General features: G+C 44.2%; 1 protein-coding gene across 5 annotated transcripts in view; it reads right to left on the bottom strand.

Annotated features, from left to right (window-relative positions):
• The window catches only part of IFT88 (intraflagellar transport 88), a 269,351-nt gene that overhangs the window by 233,152 nt on the left and 14,443 nt on the right, over positions 1-21,756 (bottom strand). For 4 of the 5 annotated variants that reach the window (XM_030200295.1, XM_030200293.1, XM_030200296.1 and 1 more), the window contains exon 4: positions 13,342-13,398. In XM_030200295.1, the coding sequence (XP_030056155.1) occupies positions 13,342-13,398 (57 nt within the window). Of the gene's footprint in view, positions 1-13; positions 19-13,341; positions 13,399-21,756 lie in introns of those variants that run through there. The other variant, XM_030200297.1, reaches the window with a different exon arrangement.

The following is a 21,756-nucleotide window of genomic DNA, read 5'->3' on the forward strand; positions in this document are numbered from 1 at the left end:
GCTGCAAAGGTACGCCAAACCCTGGCGTAAGCAGTAGAAGTAGAGCGCTTCCTCGCTCTCAGCATAGTGGCGATGACCTTGTCTGAGAAGCCCTTCTTCCTCAGACGCTGCCGCTCAATAGCCAGGCCGTAAGACCAAAGGGGGAGGGATCCTCCATCACCACGGGACCCTGATGCAACAGACCCTGCTCCACTGGCAGTCGCAGAGGGTCGTCCACTGAGAGCCTGATCAAGTCCGCATACCAGGAACGTCTGGGCCAGTCCGGACCCACCAGGATTATCCGGCCCGAATGCTTTGCCACCCGGTCTAGCACCCTGCCCAACATGGGCCAGGGTGGGAACACATAGAGAAGCTCCTGTGTCGGCCACTGTTGGAGAACAGCATCTACTCCCAGAGATCGAGGGTCCCGTCCTCTGCTGAAAAAGCGCGGCACTTGGCAATTGGCCGATGACGCCATCAGATCTAGGCTCAGCTGGCCCCAGCGCTTCGTGATGTCCAAGAACGCCTGAGCCAATAACTGCCACTCTCCGGGATCCAAGGTATGGCGACTGAGAAAGTCCGCCTTGACATTCATGACTCCGGCAATGTGGGCCGCCGACAGCTGTTCCAGGTTCGTTTCCGCCCACTGGCATAGATTCATGGCCTCCTTGGCTAGAGGGGCGCTCTTGGTACCTCCCTGGCGGTTGACATAGGCCACAGCCGTGGCATTGTCCGACAGGACCCGTACTGGCTTCAACGCCAGTACCGGGAGGAACTCCAAAAGCGCCAACCGAATGGCTCTGAGTTCCAGGAGGTTGATAGACCACTTTGCCTCTGCAGGAGACCAGAGCCCCTGCGCTGTCCTTCCCAAGCAGTGGGCTCCCCAGCCCGTCAAAGAGGCCTCCGTCGTGACGACAATCCACTCCGGGGTCCCGAGAGGCATTCCTGCAGACAACTTGTCTGTCTTCAGCCACTAGCTCAGCGCCTTGCGCACTGCTGGGTCCAAGGGAAGGCGCACAGCATAATCCTCCGACACTGGAGTCCAGCGCTGCAGCAGAGAGTGTTGTAGTGGTCTCATATGAGCCCTGGCCCAGGGCACTACTTCCATCGTGGCCGTCATAGAGCCCAACAGCTGCACATAGTCCCAAGCCTGAAGAGGAGAGGCTACTAGGAACTGGTCCACCTGAACCTGAAGCTTGACAATCCGATTGTCTGGCAGGAACACTCTGCCCACTTGGGTGTCGAATCGAACTCCCAGATACTCCAGGGACTGAGTCGGGCGCAGCTGGCTTTTCTCCCAGTTGATGATCCACCCCAGGGAGCTCAAAAGAGCAATCACTCGGTCCACAGCTTTGCCGCACTCTGTATAAGAGGGGACTCGGATCAACCAGTCGTCCAGATAAGGATGGACTTGTACTCCTTCCTTTCGCAGGAAGGCCGCGATGACCACCATTACTTTGGAGAAGGTCCGCGGAGCAGTAGCCAACCCGAACGGGAGGGCTCTGAACTGGAAGTGTCGGCCCAGGACTGCAAAACGCAGAAAGCGTTGATGAGGAGGCCAGATGGGAATATGCAAATACGCTTCCTTGATGTCCAAGGATGCCAGGAACTCCCCTGCCTTCACTGCCGCTATAACAGAGCGGAGAGTCTCCATGCGAAAGTGCCGAACTTTCAAGGCCCGATTGACCCCTTTGAGGTCGAGGATAGGCCGTACAGAACCTCCTTTCTTTGGTACCAAAAAGTAAATGGAGTAACGTCCCTTGCCAAGCTGATTTTCTGGCACCGGAACGACCGCACCCAGGCGGATCAGATTGTCCAAAGTCTGCTGCACTGCCACAGCTTTGACCGGAGACTTGCAGGGAGAGAGTACAAACCCGTCTCTTAAGGGTCGGCAGAACTCTAGCTTGTAGCCATCTCTGATGACTTCCAGCACCCAAGCGTCTGAAGTTACCCTGGTCCACTCGCCCAGAAACGAGGACAGGCGTCCTCCAATCTGCACTGGGCCATGGACCAGGGCCCCTTCATTGGGTACGAGACCCTGGGGGAGGACCGGAGGGCGCACCTCCGGGACGGCGGTCTCTGCGAAAGGAATGCTGCTTCGGGGAGAAGTTCCTTTTGAAGGAAGAGGGGGCAGAGGAGCCCGACTTGCCCGGGCGGTACCGATGGGCTTCCTGAAACCGTCCTCTGGAGTTACCGGGGCGAGCACTGGCCCGAGCCCTGACCTCTGGTAACCTCTTGCCCTTAGATGTGCCGAGATCGGTCACAATTTTGTCCAGCTCGACCCCAAAGAGCAGCTTGCCTTTAAAAGGCAACTTAGCCAGGCGGGACTTAGAGGCGTGGTCAGCAGACCAATGCTTCAGCCAAAGCCACCGCCGTGCAGAGACTGTCTGAGCCATACCTTTAGCCGAGGCTCTCAAGACATCATACAGCAAGTCTGCCAAATAAGCCAAGCCCGATTCCAGGGCCGGCCAATCAGCCCTCAAGGAAGGATCCGAGGGGGAAGCCCGCTGCACAATCGTCAGGCACGCCCTGGCCACATAGGAGCCGCAAACTGAGGCCTGCAAACTTAAAGCAGCCGCCTCGAAGGACGACCTTAAGGCCGCCTCCAATCTTCTGTCTTGGGCGTCCTTTAGGGCCATGCCACCTTCCACCGGCAACGCCATTTTCTTAGTCACCGCAGTGATTAAAGAATCCACGGTAGGCCAAAGAAAGGCCTCACGTTCACTTTCAGGCAGAGGATAAAGGCGGGACATAGCCCTAGCCACTTTGAGGCTCGCTTCCGGGACATCCCATTGAGCCGAAATCAAGGTGTGCATGGCATCATGCACGTGGAAGGTTCTAGGCGGGCGCTTCGTCCCCAGCATAATGGCGGAGCCAACAGGGGCTGAGGGAGAGACGTCCTCCGGAGAGGAAATCTTCAAAATGCTCATGCCTGCACTAACAGGTTGGGCAAGTCTTCTGAGCGAAAAATCCGCGCTGCAGAGGGGTCATCCGCTCCATCCGAGCGGGAATCCGTCTCCTCCAAGGAATCCCCAAAGGACCGTTGGGAGAACCCAGATACGCTGCCCTCATCTACATCAGAGGAGACAGAGTCCTCTAAGGCCTGGAAATCCACCCGAGGGCGTTTACTTCCGGGGGCCTCAACCCCTTTATCAGACAAGGGAGCCGGGGCAGCGTTTTGCATAAGGAAGGCCTGATGCAGCAGCAGAATGAACTCGGGGGAGAAACCCCCCAGACTGTGCACTTCAGCAGCCTGGCCCACAGCCCTAGACGCACCCTCAACCGGCGCTCGCAAGAGAGGGGGAGAAACATGCTGCGCATCCAAAATGGTGTCCGGCGCGACACTCCGCGAGGGAGCCGCGTGGGAAGAATGGCGCTTAACTTTGGCCGCTTTTTTGCCGTCGCCCAAATCAAGGGCGGACATAGAATTAACGTCTCCCACCTCAAGGGCGACCCAAGAAGAAGCCGTCCGAGCAGAGTGGCTGGCCAAGATGGCGGAGGCGAGCAGCGGGGGATGGGCGTTTATGGCGGGAAAAAAACGCCGCACCGGAGGAAGAACCGGGACACTGACCGGCCTCCAAACTGACACCCAACAAGGGCGAATCAGACTTTAAGACCCCCGCATCCCCGCTAGAAGCGCACATGCGGTCCGGGGAGCGATTCTTTGCGCCCTCGCCCTCCGACACCATAGGCCACGTGGAGACCGATCGGGGAACCCCCTGCCCGCTACAAAAAGGTAAAAATTACCTGCTTCTCGCTCCGAGCTGTAACGAACTGGTGTCCCAGTGAGTAGCTGCAATAAACATTAAAATAAACGTTGAAATAAACGCCCTTAAGGACATCCAAAAATTTTTTTTTTTTTCAACGGAGCCAGCGGGAGGGGGGAGAAAAGGAGGGACCTGGCACCACCAGGTTTGCACTTGCTCAAGAAGAGCCCTCAACCCCAGGTACTCAACAAAACCTAAAAATTAGGCTTGGAGACCTAGCCAGAGCTGCTGCTGTGTGTGACCACCACCTGCTGAGATAGAGAACATACTGAGGAGTTTCCGGCAGCACATGACCACATATAGGGAGGCAAAAGCTTTGCTCTCTATCTCCACCTGTTGGTAGATGGACACAACCCACCAGTCTATGGATTGATCAGCATGATGATATGGAATGAATTCTTTGCTTCAGTTTTCACCAAGGAAGATGTGGGAGAGATACCAGTGCCAGAAATGGTATTCAATATTCAATTTTGATGAGACAGAGAAACTGAAACAAATCTCTGTAAACCTGGAAGATGTAATGGGGCAATCTGACAAACTGAAGAGTAGCAATCACCTGAACCGGATAGTATACATCCCAGAATACTGACAGAATTGAAAAATGAACTTGCAGAGCTATTGTTAGTAATATGAAATTTATCTTTAAAATCAAGCATGGTACTAGAAGATTGGAGGGTGGCCAAAGTAACACCGATTTTTTAAAAGGGTTCCAGAGGTGATCTGGGAAATTATAAACGGTGAGCTCGATGTTGGTGCTGGGCAAAATAGTAGAGACTATTATAAAGAACAAAATTACAGAGCATATACATGGGCATGGATTAATGAGACAAAGCAACATGGATTTAGCCAAAGGAAATCTCATTTTACCAATCTACTACAATTCTTTGAAAGGGTGAATAAATAAGTGGATAAAGGTGAGCCGGTTGGAGTTCTTTTCTTATTACATGTTTGTAATTTTACTTTGTAAACTGCTGCAATTTTTTTGAGATGGCAGTACATACATCTCACATATCATCAGATGAACGAATCCTGACGAAATTAATAAGTCATGGGACAGGAGGTAGTGTCCTATTGTGGATTAAAAACTGGTTAAAAGATAGAACACAAAGTAGGGTTAAATGTTCTCAATAGAGAAGGATAGATGGTGGGGTTCTCCAGGGGTCTGTGCTGGGACTGTGCTTTTTAACATATTTATAAATGATCTAGAGATGGGATTAAATAGTGAGGTAATTAAATTTGCTGATGATACTAAGTTTTCAAAGTTGTCAAATCACAAGAAGATTGTGAAAAATTTCAAGTGGCCCTTACAAGACTGGGAGACTAACCAACTTATTTTCGAAAGAGAAGGTCGACCATCTTCCGACACAAATCAGGAGATGGCCGGCCATCTCTCAAGGCCAGCAAAATCGGCATAATCGAAAGCCGGTTTTGGCCGGCTTCAACTGCAGTCCGTCGTGGAGCCGGCCAAACTTCAAGGGGGCATGTCGGCAGGGTACAGAAGGCAGGACGTGAGCGGGACGGGGGCGTAGTACGAGATGGCTGACTTCGCCCGATAATGGAAAAAAGAAAGCCGGCCCTAATGAGCATTTGACCGACTGTACTTGGTCCCTTTTTTTTCAGGTCCAAGTCCCAAAAAAGTGCCCGAACTGACCAGATGACCACCGGAGGGAATCGGGGATGACCTCCCCTTACTCCCCCAGTGGTCACTAACCCCCGCCCACCCTCAAAAAAACAACTTTAAAAACTTTTTTTGCCAGCCTCAAATGTCATACCCAGCTCCATGACAGCAGTATGCAGGTCCCTGGAGCAGTTTTTAGTGGGTGCAGTGCACTTCAGGCAGGTGGACCAAAGCCCATCCTCCCCCTACCTGTTTCACGTGGTGGTAAATGGGAGACCTCCAAACACCCCCCCAAAACCCACTATACCCACATGTAGGTGCCCCCCTTCACCCATAAGGGCTATGGTAATGGTGTAGAGTTGTGGGGAGTGGGTTTTGGGGGGCTCAGCACCCAAGGTAAGGGAGCTATGCACCTGGGAGCTATTTTAATGTTTTTTTTTATTTTTAGAAGTGCCCCCTAGGGTGCCCGGTTGGTGTCCTGGCATGTCAGGGGGACCCGTGCACTACAAATGCCGACTCCTCCCATGACCAAATGCCTTGGATTTGGCCAGGTTTGAGATGGCCGGCCTCGGTTTCCATTATTGGCAAAAACCGAGGCTGACCATCTCAAGGCCGGCCATCTCTGACATTTGGCAGGCCCCAACCGTATTATTGAAACGACAGATGGCTGGCCATCTCGTTCGAAAATACGGTTGGCCCCGCCCCTTCACAGCGCCGTTCTCGGAGATGGGTGCCCTTAGAGATGGCCGGCCCCGTTCGAAAATGCCCCTCCACGTATCCAAATAGCAGATGACATTTAATATAAGCAAGTGTAAAGTGATGCATGTAGGAAGGAATAACCCACATATAGCTACATGAAGCAAGGTTCCATATTAGGAGTCACCACCCAGGAAAAGAATCTAGGTGTCATCATTGATGATATGTTGAAACCCTCTGCTCAATGTGAAGCCTGCTAAGAACGCAAATAAAATGGTAGGAATTATTAGGAAAAGAATAGAACACAAAAATGAAATTATTACAATGCCTTCGTATCAATCTATGGTGAGACGAAACCTTAAATACGGTGTGCAATTCTGGCCACCGCATCTCAAAAAAAGATATGGTGGAATTAGAAAAGGTACAGAGAAGGGTGATGAAAATGATAAAGGGGATGGAACAACTTCCTTATGAGGAAAGGCTAAAGCAGCTTGGGCTCTTCAGCAAGGAAAAGAGAAGGCTGAGGGAAGATATGATAGAGGTCTATAAAATACTGAGTGGAGTAGAATAGGTAGATGTGAATCACTTGTTTAATATTACTAGGGGGCACACAATGAAGCTAAGTAGTAAATTTAAAACAAATCGGAGAAAATATTTCTTCATGCAACAAATAATTAAACTCTGGAATTCTTTGGCAGAGACTGTGGTAACAGCAGTTAGCTTAGCAGGGTTTAAAAAAGGTTTGGATAATTTCCTAAGAGAAAAATCCATAAGCAATTATTAAGATGGACTTGGGAAAATCCACTGCTTATTTCTAGGATACAAAACAAAAATAGTAGAGTATAAGGCAAAAGCCCCTTAAGACTTCAGGATAGGTTGTTCATGGCAAGTCTCATATAATCACAGGGGTTAATCTTTTATCACCCATCAGGTGAACCCCTATTTAGTGACAAATTTAATCATAGACTACCCCCAACCTTCCTTGATGTGTAGTTCAACTTTATACGTTTATATATTTTTTTGATTTTTCTATGTTTTTTTTTTATTTTTCTTACTAATTTTACAATTCATTAATCTTCTTTGTTGCTACTGTTCACCATGTTAGTGCAGTGCTTTTCACTTCCCACACATTTCTACAAATTAATGCTAACGAAGGCAACTTTGCTGCACTTATCTGCGTGCCCAGGTGTGGCTGCAACCCGACGGGTGATGTTTCGCAATTCCTGCTTTCTCAAGGGTTCATATCACACCGGACTTGTAGGAAGCAAGATAAGATCACATTAGCATCCTCCGTAAATGAGGTACTGCTAGTAAAATCTCACTCATGACTTACAGTCTTTACTGCCTTCTGTTCAGCCTCCGACTGTGGAACAAAAATCATGGTGGCGGTGTTTTTTATATATAGTACCGGAAGCGTACAACCCGTGATCACACTTCCGGGTGCTGCTAGAAAATCACATGAAACACCCCCAATGTGTATACGTATTAAGCCCATTGGGTTCTGTAGTGTCTAGGTGATAGATCCAATATGTTTCTTGCTGCAATAATTTTCTGTTCCTATCACCACCTCTAGAGATCGGGGTAACATGGTCAATCACCATACAGCGGAGAACCTCTGCTGTATGGTTATTTCTTATGCAGTGCTGCACAAGGGGCACTCCTAGATTCTGTGCTGTGATGCGCGACCGATGCTCTGTCATTCTGGCATTGAGAGACCTACTTGATTTACCTATTTAGACTTTGTTACAAGGGCAGATGATATAATATACAATATACGGTGTACGGCAGGTTGTATGATGTCTCAAATGGTACGTCCGTCCATTGTGATTAAAGGTAGCTGCCTCTATAGTCTGTTCACATGTCTTACAGCTGATCTTATTGCATTTAAAATGTCCATTCGTTGCCGATGAAGAATCTGGGTTATCAGAAGGTAACTCAACAAGACTTAGCAAATCCTTCAGATTCCTTGCCCGAGAGAATGCTGTCCTGACCCGATAATGTGACTATATACGCCTGCGCTATACAAATGTTGTTATTAGTAGTAGTAGTAGTATATGAGACTTGACCTGAACAACCTATCCTGAAGTCTTAAGGGGCTTTTGCCTTATACTCTACTTAATTTTTGTTTTGTATATATGAGAGTTTCAGTAGATTGACGCCAGTTTGATTTGACAGTATTTCTAAAATAAGCAACATTTATTTATTTGAAAAATTTGTATCCCACATTTTCCCACCAATTTGCAGGCTCAATGTGGCTTACATTTGCCGTAATGGCGGTTGCTATTTCCGGGTAAGAGAATTACAAATGGTATTGCGATAAGGTGCATACATACGTGGTAACATACATGGAACATAACATATATGGGACAGATCATGGTATATATATATATACCATGTGCATATATACATGATAAAGAAGAATACATTATGGTATTGCATGAAGGTTCCTGAGTAATAAATTGGATTGTAACATACATTAGGTCATCGACTATAGAAAGATCCTATTCGATATAAAGTTTAAAGTGGTAGAGCTTGATTATTCATAGCAAAGAGGTTAATCAGTCATGTGATAGGAGTTCGGTTTTGTATAGATCGTGTATAATGTTATTATTTAGTGTTTAAGATGGATGTTTATGGTATGCCTTCTTGAAAAGATCTGTTTTCAGTAGCCTTTGGAAGATGGTTAGGTCTTGTGTTGTTTTTATGGCCTTTGGTAGTGTGTTCCATAGCTGCGTGCAGATGTATGAGAAACTGGTCGCGTATGTGGATTTATATTTTAGCCCTTTACAGTTAGGATAGTGGAGATTGAGGAATGTGCGTGATGATATTTTTGCGTTCCTAATAGGCAAGTCTATAAGATCTGACATGTAGGTCGGGGCTTCCACGTAGATGATTTTGTGGACCAGGGTGTAGACTTTGAACGCAATTCGTTCTTTTAGTGGGAGCCAGTGTAGTTTTTCTCTTAGGGGTTTGGTGCTTTCGTATTTCGCTTTCCCAAATATGAGTCTGGCTGCTGTTTTACTGTTTTTGGATCTTGCCAGGTAATTGTGACCTGGATTAGCCACTGTAGGAAACAGGATACTGGGCTTGATGGACCTTTAGCATGTCCCAGAATGGCAACGCTTATGTTCTTATGCATGAGTTGCAAAAAAACACATGTGAACTTTGCTTCCTGAGCTACCATTATACTCTTGGTGCCCCCTCTTCCCCCCACCAACTATTGCTGCATTGTCTGAAATAATACAGATTCCTGCTTCCTTCACTAGAGGAAGAAAATGAACTACAGATAATCTGCTACCTCTAATGTGTCTGTTCACTGGAAAATAAGGCTTCATATTGGGAAAAAAGTCCCTACACTACTTGTCCTTCAGAACGCCACAAGCCAGTCAGAAGACTCTAAATCCATTCCTCCCAGATGATATTTGTACTTATGTACTTATGTATTAACACGGAACTAGGCCGTGTCCATGATCAGTAAATTTAATTATAGCTTGCTTTTGGGAAATCATAGCTTTGTTAGCATTAAGTGACCAAAGATCTGTTGCCTAGCCAGATATTTGACACGTGGATTAGAAAGATAAATATGAGTGGTGGTCAGATTTGTTACTAAAATGCTGGATGGACAACTGCTGACATATTCTGATATTACAACAATTTTCCATGATTCTGCTGAACTTTCATAAGAAAGGTAATGATTAATGAGTAATGTTTTCTGTATGATGTGACTATTTTTTGAAACTAATGATGATGTGGCTTTGATTGCTTACGTTCCAGACTTCAGCCCAGTCCGGTCTGGATCTTCCAGGCTGCCAGACTTGCTTTTCTTGTTTGTGCCTGAACAGCACCCGTAGCTGCCTTATGATTCCTGCAGCTGAACTTCAGCTGCTGATGGGCTTTATTAGCCACCTGGAAACTTCTGTGTTGGCCTTTGCATCATCTAAGGTCCCTGGTATGTGGGTGTGCTCTGTGCACTTCTGCCTAGTCCAGTTCTAGTCTGAGTTTCTTGCCTGGTTCTAGTTTGTTTGTGTGTAGTTCACTTTTGTTTTATTGCTTAGTTCCTAGTCTTGTCTCTGGTCTGCATTTCCTTGTCTTGTGTCTGTGTTCCTTTTTAGTGGCTGCTTGGCAACTTTCAGTCCTGACTCTCACCTGTCTGTGTTTCTGTCTTAGTGGCTGCCTGGCAGCTTTTGGTCCTGACTCTGTTGTGTGTTTCCTGTTAGTATCCAGTTCCTGCCCTGTCCTGTAAGTCCTGCCGGCCGCCTGCACCCAGGGGCTCAACTCCTGGGGAATGGTGGTCAAGCGCAGGTGAAGTCTAGCTGTTCCTGCTCTGCCTGTCCAAGCTTGTTTGCCTCTGCTGCAACTCCAGTCCGGGGTTCCAGTCCTGTTCTGCCTTGCCTCTGGTTTGGGGGTCGTTTTGCCTGCCACTGCCACTCCATGGCAGTGGTCCAAGGGCTCACAAACCCTGTGCTTCCGTGAGAAGCCTGACATTGCGGGACATTTGTCCAATACACAACAGCTAGACGAAAGTTTCTGTAACAGAGAAGACACATCATTCAAAGTGATGGAGTAAATGTATCCACAACTGGTCTGCTCTAGTTTCTGAACTAGATTCTTGGTGAATTGAAGTAAGCGATAATTGATCGTTTGAGGTCAGCGTTAATAGTCTCAATCTTGTTAGAAAAGAAATTGGCAGGGGGGGAGGAGGGAATATGTTCATTTTCCTGTTATTGGTTATGGAAGTTATATATATGTGCCACATGATTGTGCTAAGACAAGTGTTATATATTGTTATTCAAAAATTTCAATAAATATAATTTAAAAAAAAAGAAAAGAAATTGGCTAAATCCTGAGCAGATGGTTGGGAGTTATAAGACAAGATTCCAAGAGCTGGTGGAGCTCTAAGATTATCAACAAGATAAAACAATTTTTTTTAGTATTTTGTGAACTGTTATCAATTTCATTTGAATAATATGTATTTTTTTTTTTTTGCTTCAACAATGTTATAGACTTTTCAAGCCTGTTTCCAATCAAGTTTAGCAGAAAAATGCAGACTTCTAGTTAATGATCTTATGTCACTATCATTTGTTCTGAAAAGGGGAACTAGACAAGGATGCCCATTGTTACCGTTTCTATTTAATATTGTACTCCTTAGCCATTGCGATTTGAGAAGACCCAGCTGCAAAGTGTCCATCTATGCAGATGATATCATGGCATATCCTGTGGTGATGTCTATTCTAAAACTGTTTGATTTCACTGAGCATCTCTCCTATTTGTCAGGGTATAAAAAACTGGAGCAAATCAGTAGCTTTTCTGTTAAATCAATACACTATGAAAGAGTATGACAGACAGTATCTAGTTCAATGAAATGCCACTTCAATTAAATATCTAGGTGTATGGTTTTACACCATTCTTGCTGAAACTATTGAGGAAAATATAGGGCAAGTATTCTTAACCTTTTACTGATCAATTAAACCATTGCTACCCCTTCCTAAACCAAGAGTCCACTTGTGACTATCGACAGCAACATGTGTAGCTGTTAGCTGCAAACAGTGCTGCTACTAACGTCGCTAAAATTACAGTGGTATACAAGCTATACTACCATTAACTGTTCTAATAACTGCCTTCACTCTGTCTAGAAAGTTTCAATAAATTGCCTCAGATTTCAAGACGATTCTCTACACCCCATTTGACCTCTCCTACACCCCTTGGGAGTGTGAGCACCACTAGTTAAGAACCCCTGACAAATAGTTTGACTGTCACAATAAACAAATGTATCCATTCATGGTCCCCCACTTTTTTTTTTTTACTTGGTGGGGAAGCTGGAAACTATTAAAATTATGATTACGCCCAAGATTAACTATATTTTGAGTGCAATCCCCTTGCTTTTTCCCTGCCACTTCTATTTTAAACTTTAAATACTATTACACAAGTTTCTGTAGCAAGGAAAACAACCTAGAACAGCCCTAATCAAACTGAAACACTCAAAATGGTCAGGGGTGTGAACTTTCCTAATTTTATTTCACCATTCTGTGGAAGTGGTTCCAGCGCACAGATATTATTGACAAACCAATATAGATGCCAGTGGAGAAGGTGCTCAAACCTATTCTATTGTGTACACCTTCAGGAACATTGTTCTCTTCTCTATGTAAGGATCACTCTGTCACAACATCTACCGTAGAAGTCTTTAATGCATATAATCATACTGACCAGGAAAATCAACTTTCAAAAAATAAATAAATAAAAAGACTGATTTGGCACTCAGATCTTGTCAAGGTCAATCAGAAGCCAATTTGCTGGACACCTTAGCAAAAGAAGGGATTGCGGGTCGTGGGCCTGCGGATGATGAACAATAGACTTGTACAGTTCCCAAACTACTTCTGGAGTTTGTCATGACCCATAAATATTTTTTTCAGGGTCTTCACACGATTCTTAGTTTGAAAACAGTTATTATTGATCCTAATTTAGTTAACGAGGAGTGAGAACTGGAAAGTACCTGCACTACCTAAGCTCTCTAGGCCACGAATCTTTCAGGTTCTATCATTTCTTTTTCAGGTCACTACTGCCCTTAGAAGTACAAGAACTGAGTTCATATGGTCGACCAAAATTCCAAGTGGCATACCGGCAAAAAAGTGGGAAACATTTTGAACTCGGTAATTCCCACATCTACCTCTATTACTCAAACCATGTTTTTTAAATTGCATATCAAGTCCTTGATCACATAAAGGTATCTAAAGTGATGTCTGTCAGTCCCAATTATGATCCTGTAGTACAACCATAGGCACAATGTTTCATATGCTATTCTTTGGACCTAAATCTAGTAACCTTCTGGATCGATGTTTTTTGGCAAATAGCTCAGATCCTATCTTGTCCACTACCGCTTGCATACAAAGTAATAACACAGAAATAACTTAACTCAAGTGCATCTAGATGTTAAATGGTCAAAATTATTGGACTTATTGCCCTGTATAGCTTTAAAAGTTGTATTCAGAAATTGGAAAACATCATGATATGAATGAACTTATGATGAAACCAAGACTGCTTAATAACAAAAAGTCTGAGCAGAAAGGTGGGGTAAATTGGAATATAATGAAGGTTTGTGGGCCCCCATAGCATCTTATTTAAGTTCCCACACTCCATTATTTGCAAAATGTAAAACATACGATACAGAGATTTTGTTTACTGTTGATTTTGTGGTTTGTTTTTTTTTTAATATTTCATCTTGAAAAAAATTAAGGTTTTCAACTAGGAAAAAAAAAACACCTTATGGAAACATCAAAAACTTACCCCAAACCCTGTTCCCAGAGGTCTTGCAGTTGCTGTGGTGGGAATTTTGCCCGTAACCTTAACAAGAAAACACATATTTCTTAAATATATTCAAAGAACAGGTTTCACAACATATTTTGTTTTAGCTGAAACTCTTTCAGTGCAAGAAGTCACAATGAGGGCGATTTTTTTACTATTTTAATTTATTTATTTATTTACAGAATTTCAGTTATATCACAAGAATAAATCTTGATAGGAAACATGCGAGTGAATACACATTTTCAACAAAGGGAAAATAATTATAAAAGAAAAAGGAACATACTTTAAATTTGTCCCATATCTTAAAGTCCACAAATAGAAAAGAAGGGGTAGGAGCCTTATCATAAAGCCAGAAGTATACAATAAGGAAAAGTTCTGTTACTAGCTACTTATAAATAACAAGGAGACCTCATGGATACGAAACGATAACTGAACTACCGTGGAGAAAAGCATCCATAGGAGATTTATCAGAAAAAAAAAGCCAACTGAGAAGCTTAAAAAAAAAACATATTTTACATATCTAAATTTTATCACACCTTTACACATGTATTTTAACAGGAAAATTGCTCCTATCTGAATTGCTCTCTGCCACAAAAGGAGAAACTGTTATCTCTTCTTTTGAGTTAAGTGAACGAGATCTGGAAATATCTGGATCTTTAATCCACAAAACAGAGAATCTCTACAAGGAAAAAAAAGTCACATTATCTTATCTCTATCCAATTCACAATGGTTGTAGTTGGCACTGCTTATCTCTCAACAGATGTTTCTAGGAATGTAGCAAGTCCAGTAGCTTGGTCTGGAGAAAAAGGTTCTAATGAATCCACCAAAGCATCACTTCAAATTTGCACAGGCAATTTAGCTTTAGCAGGTATATAATAAGCCTTCAAAACAGGAGGAATGGGTCCTTCTGGAAATTTCAGTATCTCCAATGCATATTTTTTGTACATTTTTTTTGCCGATATATTTTTTACTTTAGGGAAATTAATAAATTGCAAATTTCTTTTCTTGGAAATATTTCCCAGCATCACTATTTTGTTGTGTAATAAACTGCCATTCTTCATTAAGGCTGCTCTATGCTACGAAGCAGATTCGACTGTAGTTTCTAAATTTTTAGCACAATTATTAAAAGTTTTAAACTCTGATTCCTGAGAGTCTAATCTTGCTGTTATAGCCATAGACTGATTATAAAAAGCAAAAAACTGACCGAATAGGTTCTTACCAAGTTCCTCTATAGCCACCCATATTGAGGCCAAAGAAATTACCGAGATAAAGGATACTTCCCTCGTATCAGCACATTATCCTATTGCTCCAGAAGCAGTCTGAGGATGTATCTCCACAGAGTGGTTTGAACCCTCCATCTCTGCTACTGTCGCTACCATTACACCTAACACCGATAAGATTTCCACAAGCCATGTCAGACCCTCCTCAGGGATAGCTCTTCCAGCGGCCGGATTAGAAGGAACCTACCCTTCGCCTGGGGTTAAAGACCATAAATGCCAAAGAAGATGCCTCTTTCAGCAGCGTAGTCTCAAAGGTGCTTGCAGATGGGGGTGGGCACAGGAAATGCCTGCCCTCTGGACCTGACTTAAAGGCTACAGTCATTGCCGGTACGTTGGTCTAACTGCTGCTCTTTCTCTTCTTCCCCATAATAGGGAGCAAAAGGTACATAGGGAAACTTCAGAACAGCTCTCATAGCTCAAATTCAACAGTGGCCATCTTGCTTCACTGAAGACAATTTTATAATAAGTTGCCTATGTGTGAAAGCCAAATAGGTGACTATTTTTTTTTTACTGTAAACAATTTTTATTGAACAAGGAAATAAAGTACAAGAATTTAAACAGAAATACGTGTTGTTCAATATTTTACAATGTTTCACGTCTAACCAAAACTCCCCACCGCCCACCTCACCCCACCCTGCACAATCAACATATTTCAAAGATTGTGAAGATTATAAATCTTTAGCTGGATCAAAAAGCTAAACAGTAAACAATTAAACGACTAGTTTAAGTGAAGATATCAAACGGATATAGAATGATGAACTTACAAAAATACTCCATTTATATCTGCTTTACTGAATCACACCCCATTTCCACCCTACTGTAACCATTACTTTAAGCTACAACAGAGATGACCTGTTGTTTGGATGCTTATGACTCCAGGTCATCATTGGAATGGTAACATCTACTTTCCTAACCCCCTCCCCACCCCACTCAGGCAGAGAACACCAAAGCAACCCTTGTGTCAAGTAGGTGACTATTTTATAAAGTTATCACACCAAACCTGCAGAAATTGCATCTAAAAAGAAATTGCAGCAAATATGCAGAAGCAAGCGTAAACATTTTGTGTATTTATAAATATTCTGGATGACATTCAGGCAGTGGTGGTCAGTTTTTAAAACACTGACCGTAGCCAGATAATTAGCCCCAAATATTCAGTGTCAGGTCATGTCTGGGCCCTGGCTCTGAATATCCAGGGCTTATTTGACTGATGCTGGCCACCAGGGCTTATATGGGTCCCGGCTGATATTCAGTAGGGGCCCGCAACAGTTATTACAAGCTGCTGCGAGAGGTTGAAGCAGTCATTTTTTTAAAGGAAACTGCAAAAGGTGGGAGCAAAGGGTCTTCCTCCTGCCCCCAAAGACCACATGGGCCACCAGGAACATCAGGTAGGCCCCAGGGGGGGCCTACCTAGACTGTGTGGGTGGGGAGGGCTCTGCATGGTGGTGAGCTGAGGGGAGGAGGGAGGCAAGATGGTGGCCAAACCCTCCCCGCTCAGCCCCTCGTTTATCTCTGTTTAGACTTCCGAAATTACCTTGGAGGTCAGTGCAGTGGTAGAGGTATTTGATATTTGATCAGGCGGAAGCTCATGAACTGCTTGATGCGTTCAGTTTGGAGCTCAATATGCAGCTGCAGAAAATTGGGGAATTGAAGGACTAGGACCAACACAGATGCAATCCCAGCTGCTAAAACAGGTGGCTGAATTGAAACAAAGATGGGATGACCTAGAGAATCACTCTAGGAGAAATAATCTAAGATTAATCGGCCTTCAGAGTCTATCTTAGAGCGCGATCTGTATACCTTCCTTGAAACTTGGCTTCCCTGGGTAGTGCAATTTGGTGAACACCTGGGACCTTTTCAGATAGAGCGTACACATAGACTGAGGGTCAAGCACCAGGACCTGGACAGCCCTCAGGTGATCATCTTCCCAGTGCTCAACTGTGCTCACAAGCATGCTCTTCTCCAGGCTCTGAGATCGGGCAAGGAACTTCTTCATGAAGGTAAACTCATTTTATGTTTTCAAGACTACTGGGCCCCAGTACAAGCCCAGTGTAAGGTGTTGTTGTCCATCTGCACAACGTTTCATCAAAGGCAAATTAGATTTGCTCTATTATATCCAGCAAAACTGAGAGTACATTATAATGGTCGCCAGCAGATTTTTGATACTGTAGTGTCTACACGAGAGTTTCTTCATTTATTATGACATTTCTACCCCGTATTTTCCCAAGAAAGCTCAGGTTCAATGTGGCTTACATAACAACTTAAGACAAAGCATTGCAAGGCAAGTAATATTAATACAAGAATAAAACTATTTTTAAAATTCTTTGCATATTTGCTGAACACAGATCTAAAGAAGTGGGCTTTAAGTAAACTTCTAAACAACATATAATCAACTGAGTGTCTGATATACTTAGGTAACAAGTTACAGAGTTTGGTACTTTGGTAAGAAAAATTAGCATTATGGATAGTTTTGTATGTTAATTTTTTACAGCTTGGGAAATGCAATATGAGATATTCTCTAGACGATGAGGTGGCATTTCGTGGTGATAACTTAATGAGATCTATCATATAAGATGGTAAGATACCATAAAGAATCTAATGAACAAGAACAGAGCGTAACACGGCGATCAATATATAAGGCGGGTGTAATCTGCTGGGTTGGTCATGAGTCCTTGAGCCCAGGTCCGTTGATAGCAGGGACCAAGGCCTAGGGGAGATCAACCCGCCACTACACACCCAAACTATCCAACACCCCTAGCCTACCCACAAGCAGCACCTCAGGAAGAAAGGGAAATAGGCATTCAAGCGGGCCTCACGGCCGAACCAGAACCGATACACTCAGAGCCACTCATACAGGCCTCACGGCCAAACCAGAACCGATACACACACAGGGAGGGGAGAAAGGAACACCGGAGTCCCCACGGGACCGAGGTGCCAGCCACCTGCCGAGTCTGCAGCCGAACGGGAGTAAAGACCCCACTGAACAAACAAAGCAGCTGGCCTCCCACAGAGAACTGCAAGCAGCGGAGGAGAGCCCAGCTGGAGGCAAGTGAACTGATTACCCATGCCCGCACGCTGACAGAAACAAGCCCAGACAAAGCAAACTAAACAGCAGGCTGAGTACACATACAGACACACACACGCTGCCCCGAGATATCCCAAACAAAGGGAAAGTAATTGAAATCTCTGAACAGGGAACACAGATACACAACCAGAGTAACGTTCTGACAGAGAACTGTAAAGGCTTTAGGCTGCCAAGAAATGTAACGCCAAAGCAGGGAAAGCAGGAACATGTGGGCTTAAGTACTACCCACTGACGTCAGCTCAAACCCTGACAGCCAATCAGGAATGGAGTCCACACCCCTCCCCTGCCAGACCGGCAGAATCATAACAGTGGGCAGCCGTGTTTTCATCAGTTTGTAGTTTTCTTAGCAGACTCTGCTTAATACCTGAATAAATTTAACTGCAATAGTCAAATTTAGTTAAGACTAACGACTGTACTAAAGTGCGAAAGACTGATCTTGAAAAGAATAGTCTTAATTTTTTAAGTTTCCACAATTAACTAAAGACATTCAAGACTACTTTGGAAATTTGGCAATCAAAACTGATCAATTAAGATCCCCAAGATTTTCATTGTTGAATCCAAAGAATAAGTAACATTATCAGTCTTAAAATTTGAGATGGTTATTGGGTGATAAGAGCTAGTTACTATCATACATTTTGTTTTATCAGTATTAAGTTTCAATGTGAAATTAAGAGCCCAGGATTCCATTAAATCGATACCTACTTGACTGTGTTTGCAATCTCATGTAATTCTTTGATGAATGGGATACAAGTTGTAATATCATCAGCATATATGAATGCTGAAAACCCGTTTGATTTTAGCAAACGCCCTACAGGGATCATCATAATGTTAAACGAAATAGGTGACAGAGGAGAACCCTCTGTCACTCCACTACAAGAAACTAATGATGATGAGATAGTACCAAGTTGCTTAACTTGGTAAGTCCTGGATTTTAAAAATCCAGAGAACCATTTCAAATTTCCATAGATTTCATAACAGTCAAGTATGTTAAAAAGGATATCATGATTTACTGTATCAAATACACTAGACATGTCAAATTGGAGAATTAAAACTTTGTTGCCTAAGCTTAATTCTCATCTAAGACTGGCTACTAATGTAGTAAGACCGGTCTCAGTACTATATGAGGGCCTGAAACCTGATATTTATGTAGAATTGAATGATGCTGAAGATATTCCATTAACTGATAAGTGATTAGCTCCTCCAAAACTTTGAGTAATAGAGATATTGAGGCCACTGATCTGTAGTTATTTTATTTTATTTTTGTTACATTTGTACGCCGCGCTTTCCCACTCATGGCAGGCTCAATGCGGCTTACATGGGGCAATGGAGTGTTAAGTGACTTGCCCAGAGTCACAAGGAGCTGCCTGTGCCTGAAGTGGGAATCGAACTCAGTTCCTCAGTTCCCCAGGACCAAAGTCCACCACCCTAACCACTAGGCCACTCCTCCACTCCAGTTGGAAACAATACTAATACTAAGAGGGGCCTAACTGAACGAGGCGCCCAAGTTTACCTGAGGACATCCTTGCAGGACGTCCCCACGAAGGGGCGGGGAAACCCATATTATCAAAACAAGATGGACGTCCATCTTTTGTTTCGATAATACAGTCGGGGACACCCAAATCTCCACATTTAGGTTGACCTTAGAGATGGTCATCCCCAATTTTCAGCGATAATGGAAACCTAGGACACCCATCTCAGAAACTACCAAATCCAAGCCATTTGGTCGTGGGAGGAGCCAGCATTCATAGTGCACTGGTCCCCCTCATATGCCAGGACACAACCTGGCACCCTAGGAGGCATTGCAGTGGACTTAAATTGCTCCCAGGTGCATAGCTCCCTTACCTTGGGTGCTGAGTCCCCCAACCCCCCCCCCCCCCAAAAAAAAAAAACCCCACTCCCCACAACTGTACCCACATGTAGGTGAAGGGGGCACCTACATGTGGGTACAGTGGGTTTCTGGTGGGTTTTGAAGGGCTCACATTTACCACCATAAGTGTAACAGGTAGAGGGGGATGGGCCTGGGTCCGCCTGCCTGAAGTGCACTGCACTCACTAAAACTGTTCCAGGGACCTGCATACTGCTGTCATGGAGCTGGGTATGACATTTGAGGCTGGCAAAAAAAAAAAATTGTAAGTTTTTTTTTTAGGGTGGGCGGGGGTTGGTGACCACTGGGGAAGTAAGGGGAGGGCATCCCCGATTCCCTCCAGTGGTTATCTGGTCAGTTCGGGCACCTTTTTCAGGCTTGGTCGCAAGAAAAAATGGACCAAGTAAAGTCAGCCAAGTGCTCATCAGGGACACCCTTCTTTTTTCCATTATCAGCTGAGGGCGCCCATCTCTTAAGCACGCCCCAGTCCCGCCTTCGCTACCCTGCCGACACGCCCCCATGAACTTTGGTCGTCCCCGCGATGGAAAGCAGTTGAGGGCGTCCAAAATCGGCTTTCGATTATGCCGATTTGAGCGACCCTGAGAGAAGGACGCCCATCTCCAGATTTGTGTCGGAAGATGGGCGCCCTTCTCATTCAAAAATAAGCCTGTAAATTGACTATTTTTCAGGATCAGAGAAGATTATGCTACCATTGCAAGTAGGGAATATACCCTGAGATAACAATAAAGTTAGACTTAAATGTAGGTGATCAATTAAAACCTGAGGGACTGGTTTCAAGAGATAATTAGGACAGGAGTCAAGCAAGCATTGTGATTTGGTATATTTGCAAAGAAATGATTGACTTGGTCCGATGTGATAGGTTGAAATGTCAACCAAATTCTAGTAATAGATGAGCAAAAGGGTGATTGATTTTGTAAATTAAGGAACTGCTCTAATGAGATGGAAGGGTTTTTCAATTCTTGTTTTATTTTAGTTATTTTCTGTTCAAAATAAAGGTCAATTGGTCTGCTAAAGAGGTTACCTGATGAGTATTTAGCAATGAATTAACTAAAGCCTACAGTTTTCTAGGGTCAATTGTTGTTTCGTGTCAAGGTTGTGGCTGTGCCCTTATGTTCAGACCTACTGTTTCTCTGTATCTAGCTATATGACCTCTCCAGTCTTCCTTCTTTCCTGTTAGCCAAGCCTCGCTTTGGTCTCCCTGCTTCTGCTTCATTTCTTACTTGTGACATCATCAGCCTACTCCTTTATAAGGACCCTGAGTGAGTAGTTTTGGTTTGCTCTCAAGCAAAGCTCTCTTCTGTTTCTCTGTGCATGTTGTTCTGGTTTTAACCTGTATGGATTACTTGTTTGTTAACTTTGCTCCTCAAGCAAAGTCCTGTTGTGTGTGGTTCTGGTCTGAACATGAATAGATTCCTTCCTTGTTTCTAGGCTCTCTAGCTTAAACCTGTTTTGTTTCCTTGTGTGGTTTCCCTTGTTACCTTTCACTGTTCAGAGAGCTGGTTGTTGCCAGCCCAGCTGCATTTCTTGATTACTTTGTTTCCACCGCCTAGCTGCTTCCCTGGTTACCTTGCTCCCATGCAGCTGGGTGTACTCTGTCTCTGCCTGCCTTTCCCTTCCCCACCTGGCTGTACGTGTACTGGCTGAGTTCTGGCAAGAACATTGTTTATTTTTTCCTTTGTATGCTTTATACCTTTGACTGCAGTGTAAGCCCTGCTTCTTTCTGATGTGTATGTAAAGGCAGCTTTCCCTGTTTGCTTGATTTTCCCTTTGTTTCTAGTGTCTGTTATTTGATTCTGTGGCACAGCCTAGAGTGTTCCTATGAGTAGCTTCCCCTTTTCCCTGAGTGCTGTATTCAATTATATCTTCTGCATTTTTGTTTCATTTCTAAGAGATCTACATTGTACCAAGGAGATAACTTTGGATTAGGTCTGGATTAGGCTTTGATCTGTGCTATCTTGTCTACAGCTATGCTACAGGTGTCATTCCATTTTTGAATAAAGCTATTGGATGGAGAACAGTTGACTAAATTGCTCATTTGACCAAAAGTTTATAGGGTCAATTTTACCTCTAGTTTGAAAGATGTGACACCCTGACGTAATGCCTTATGAAGATAACTTGTATAGTGTAACAGGGTGTTCCTGTCTGTGGGC

The sequence above is a fragment of the Microcaecilia unicolor genome, chromosome 4 (assembly GCF_901765095.1).
Source record: "Microcaecilia unicolor chromosome 4, aMicUni1.1, whole genome shotgun sequence".
NCBI lineage: Eukaryota > Metazoa > Chordata > Amphibia > Gymnophiona > Siphonopidae > Microcaecilia > Microcaecilia unicolor.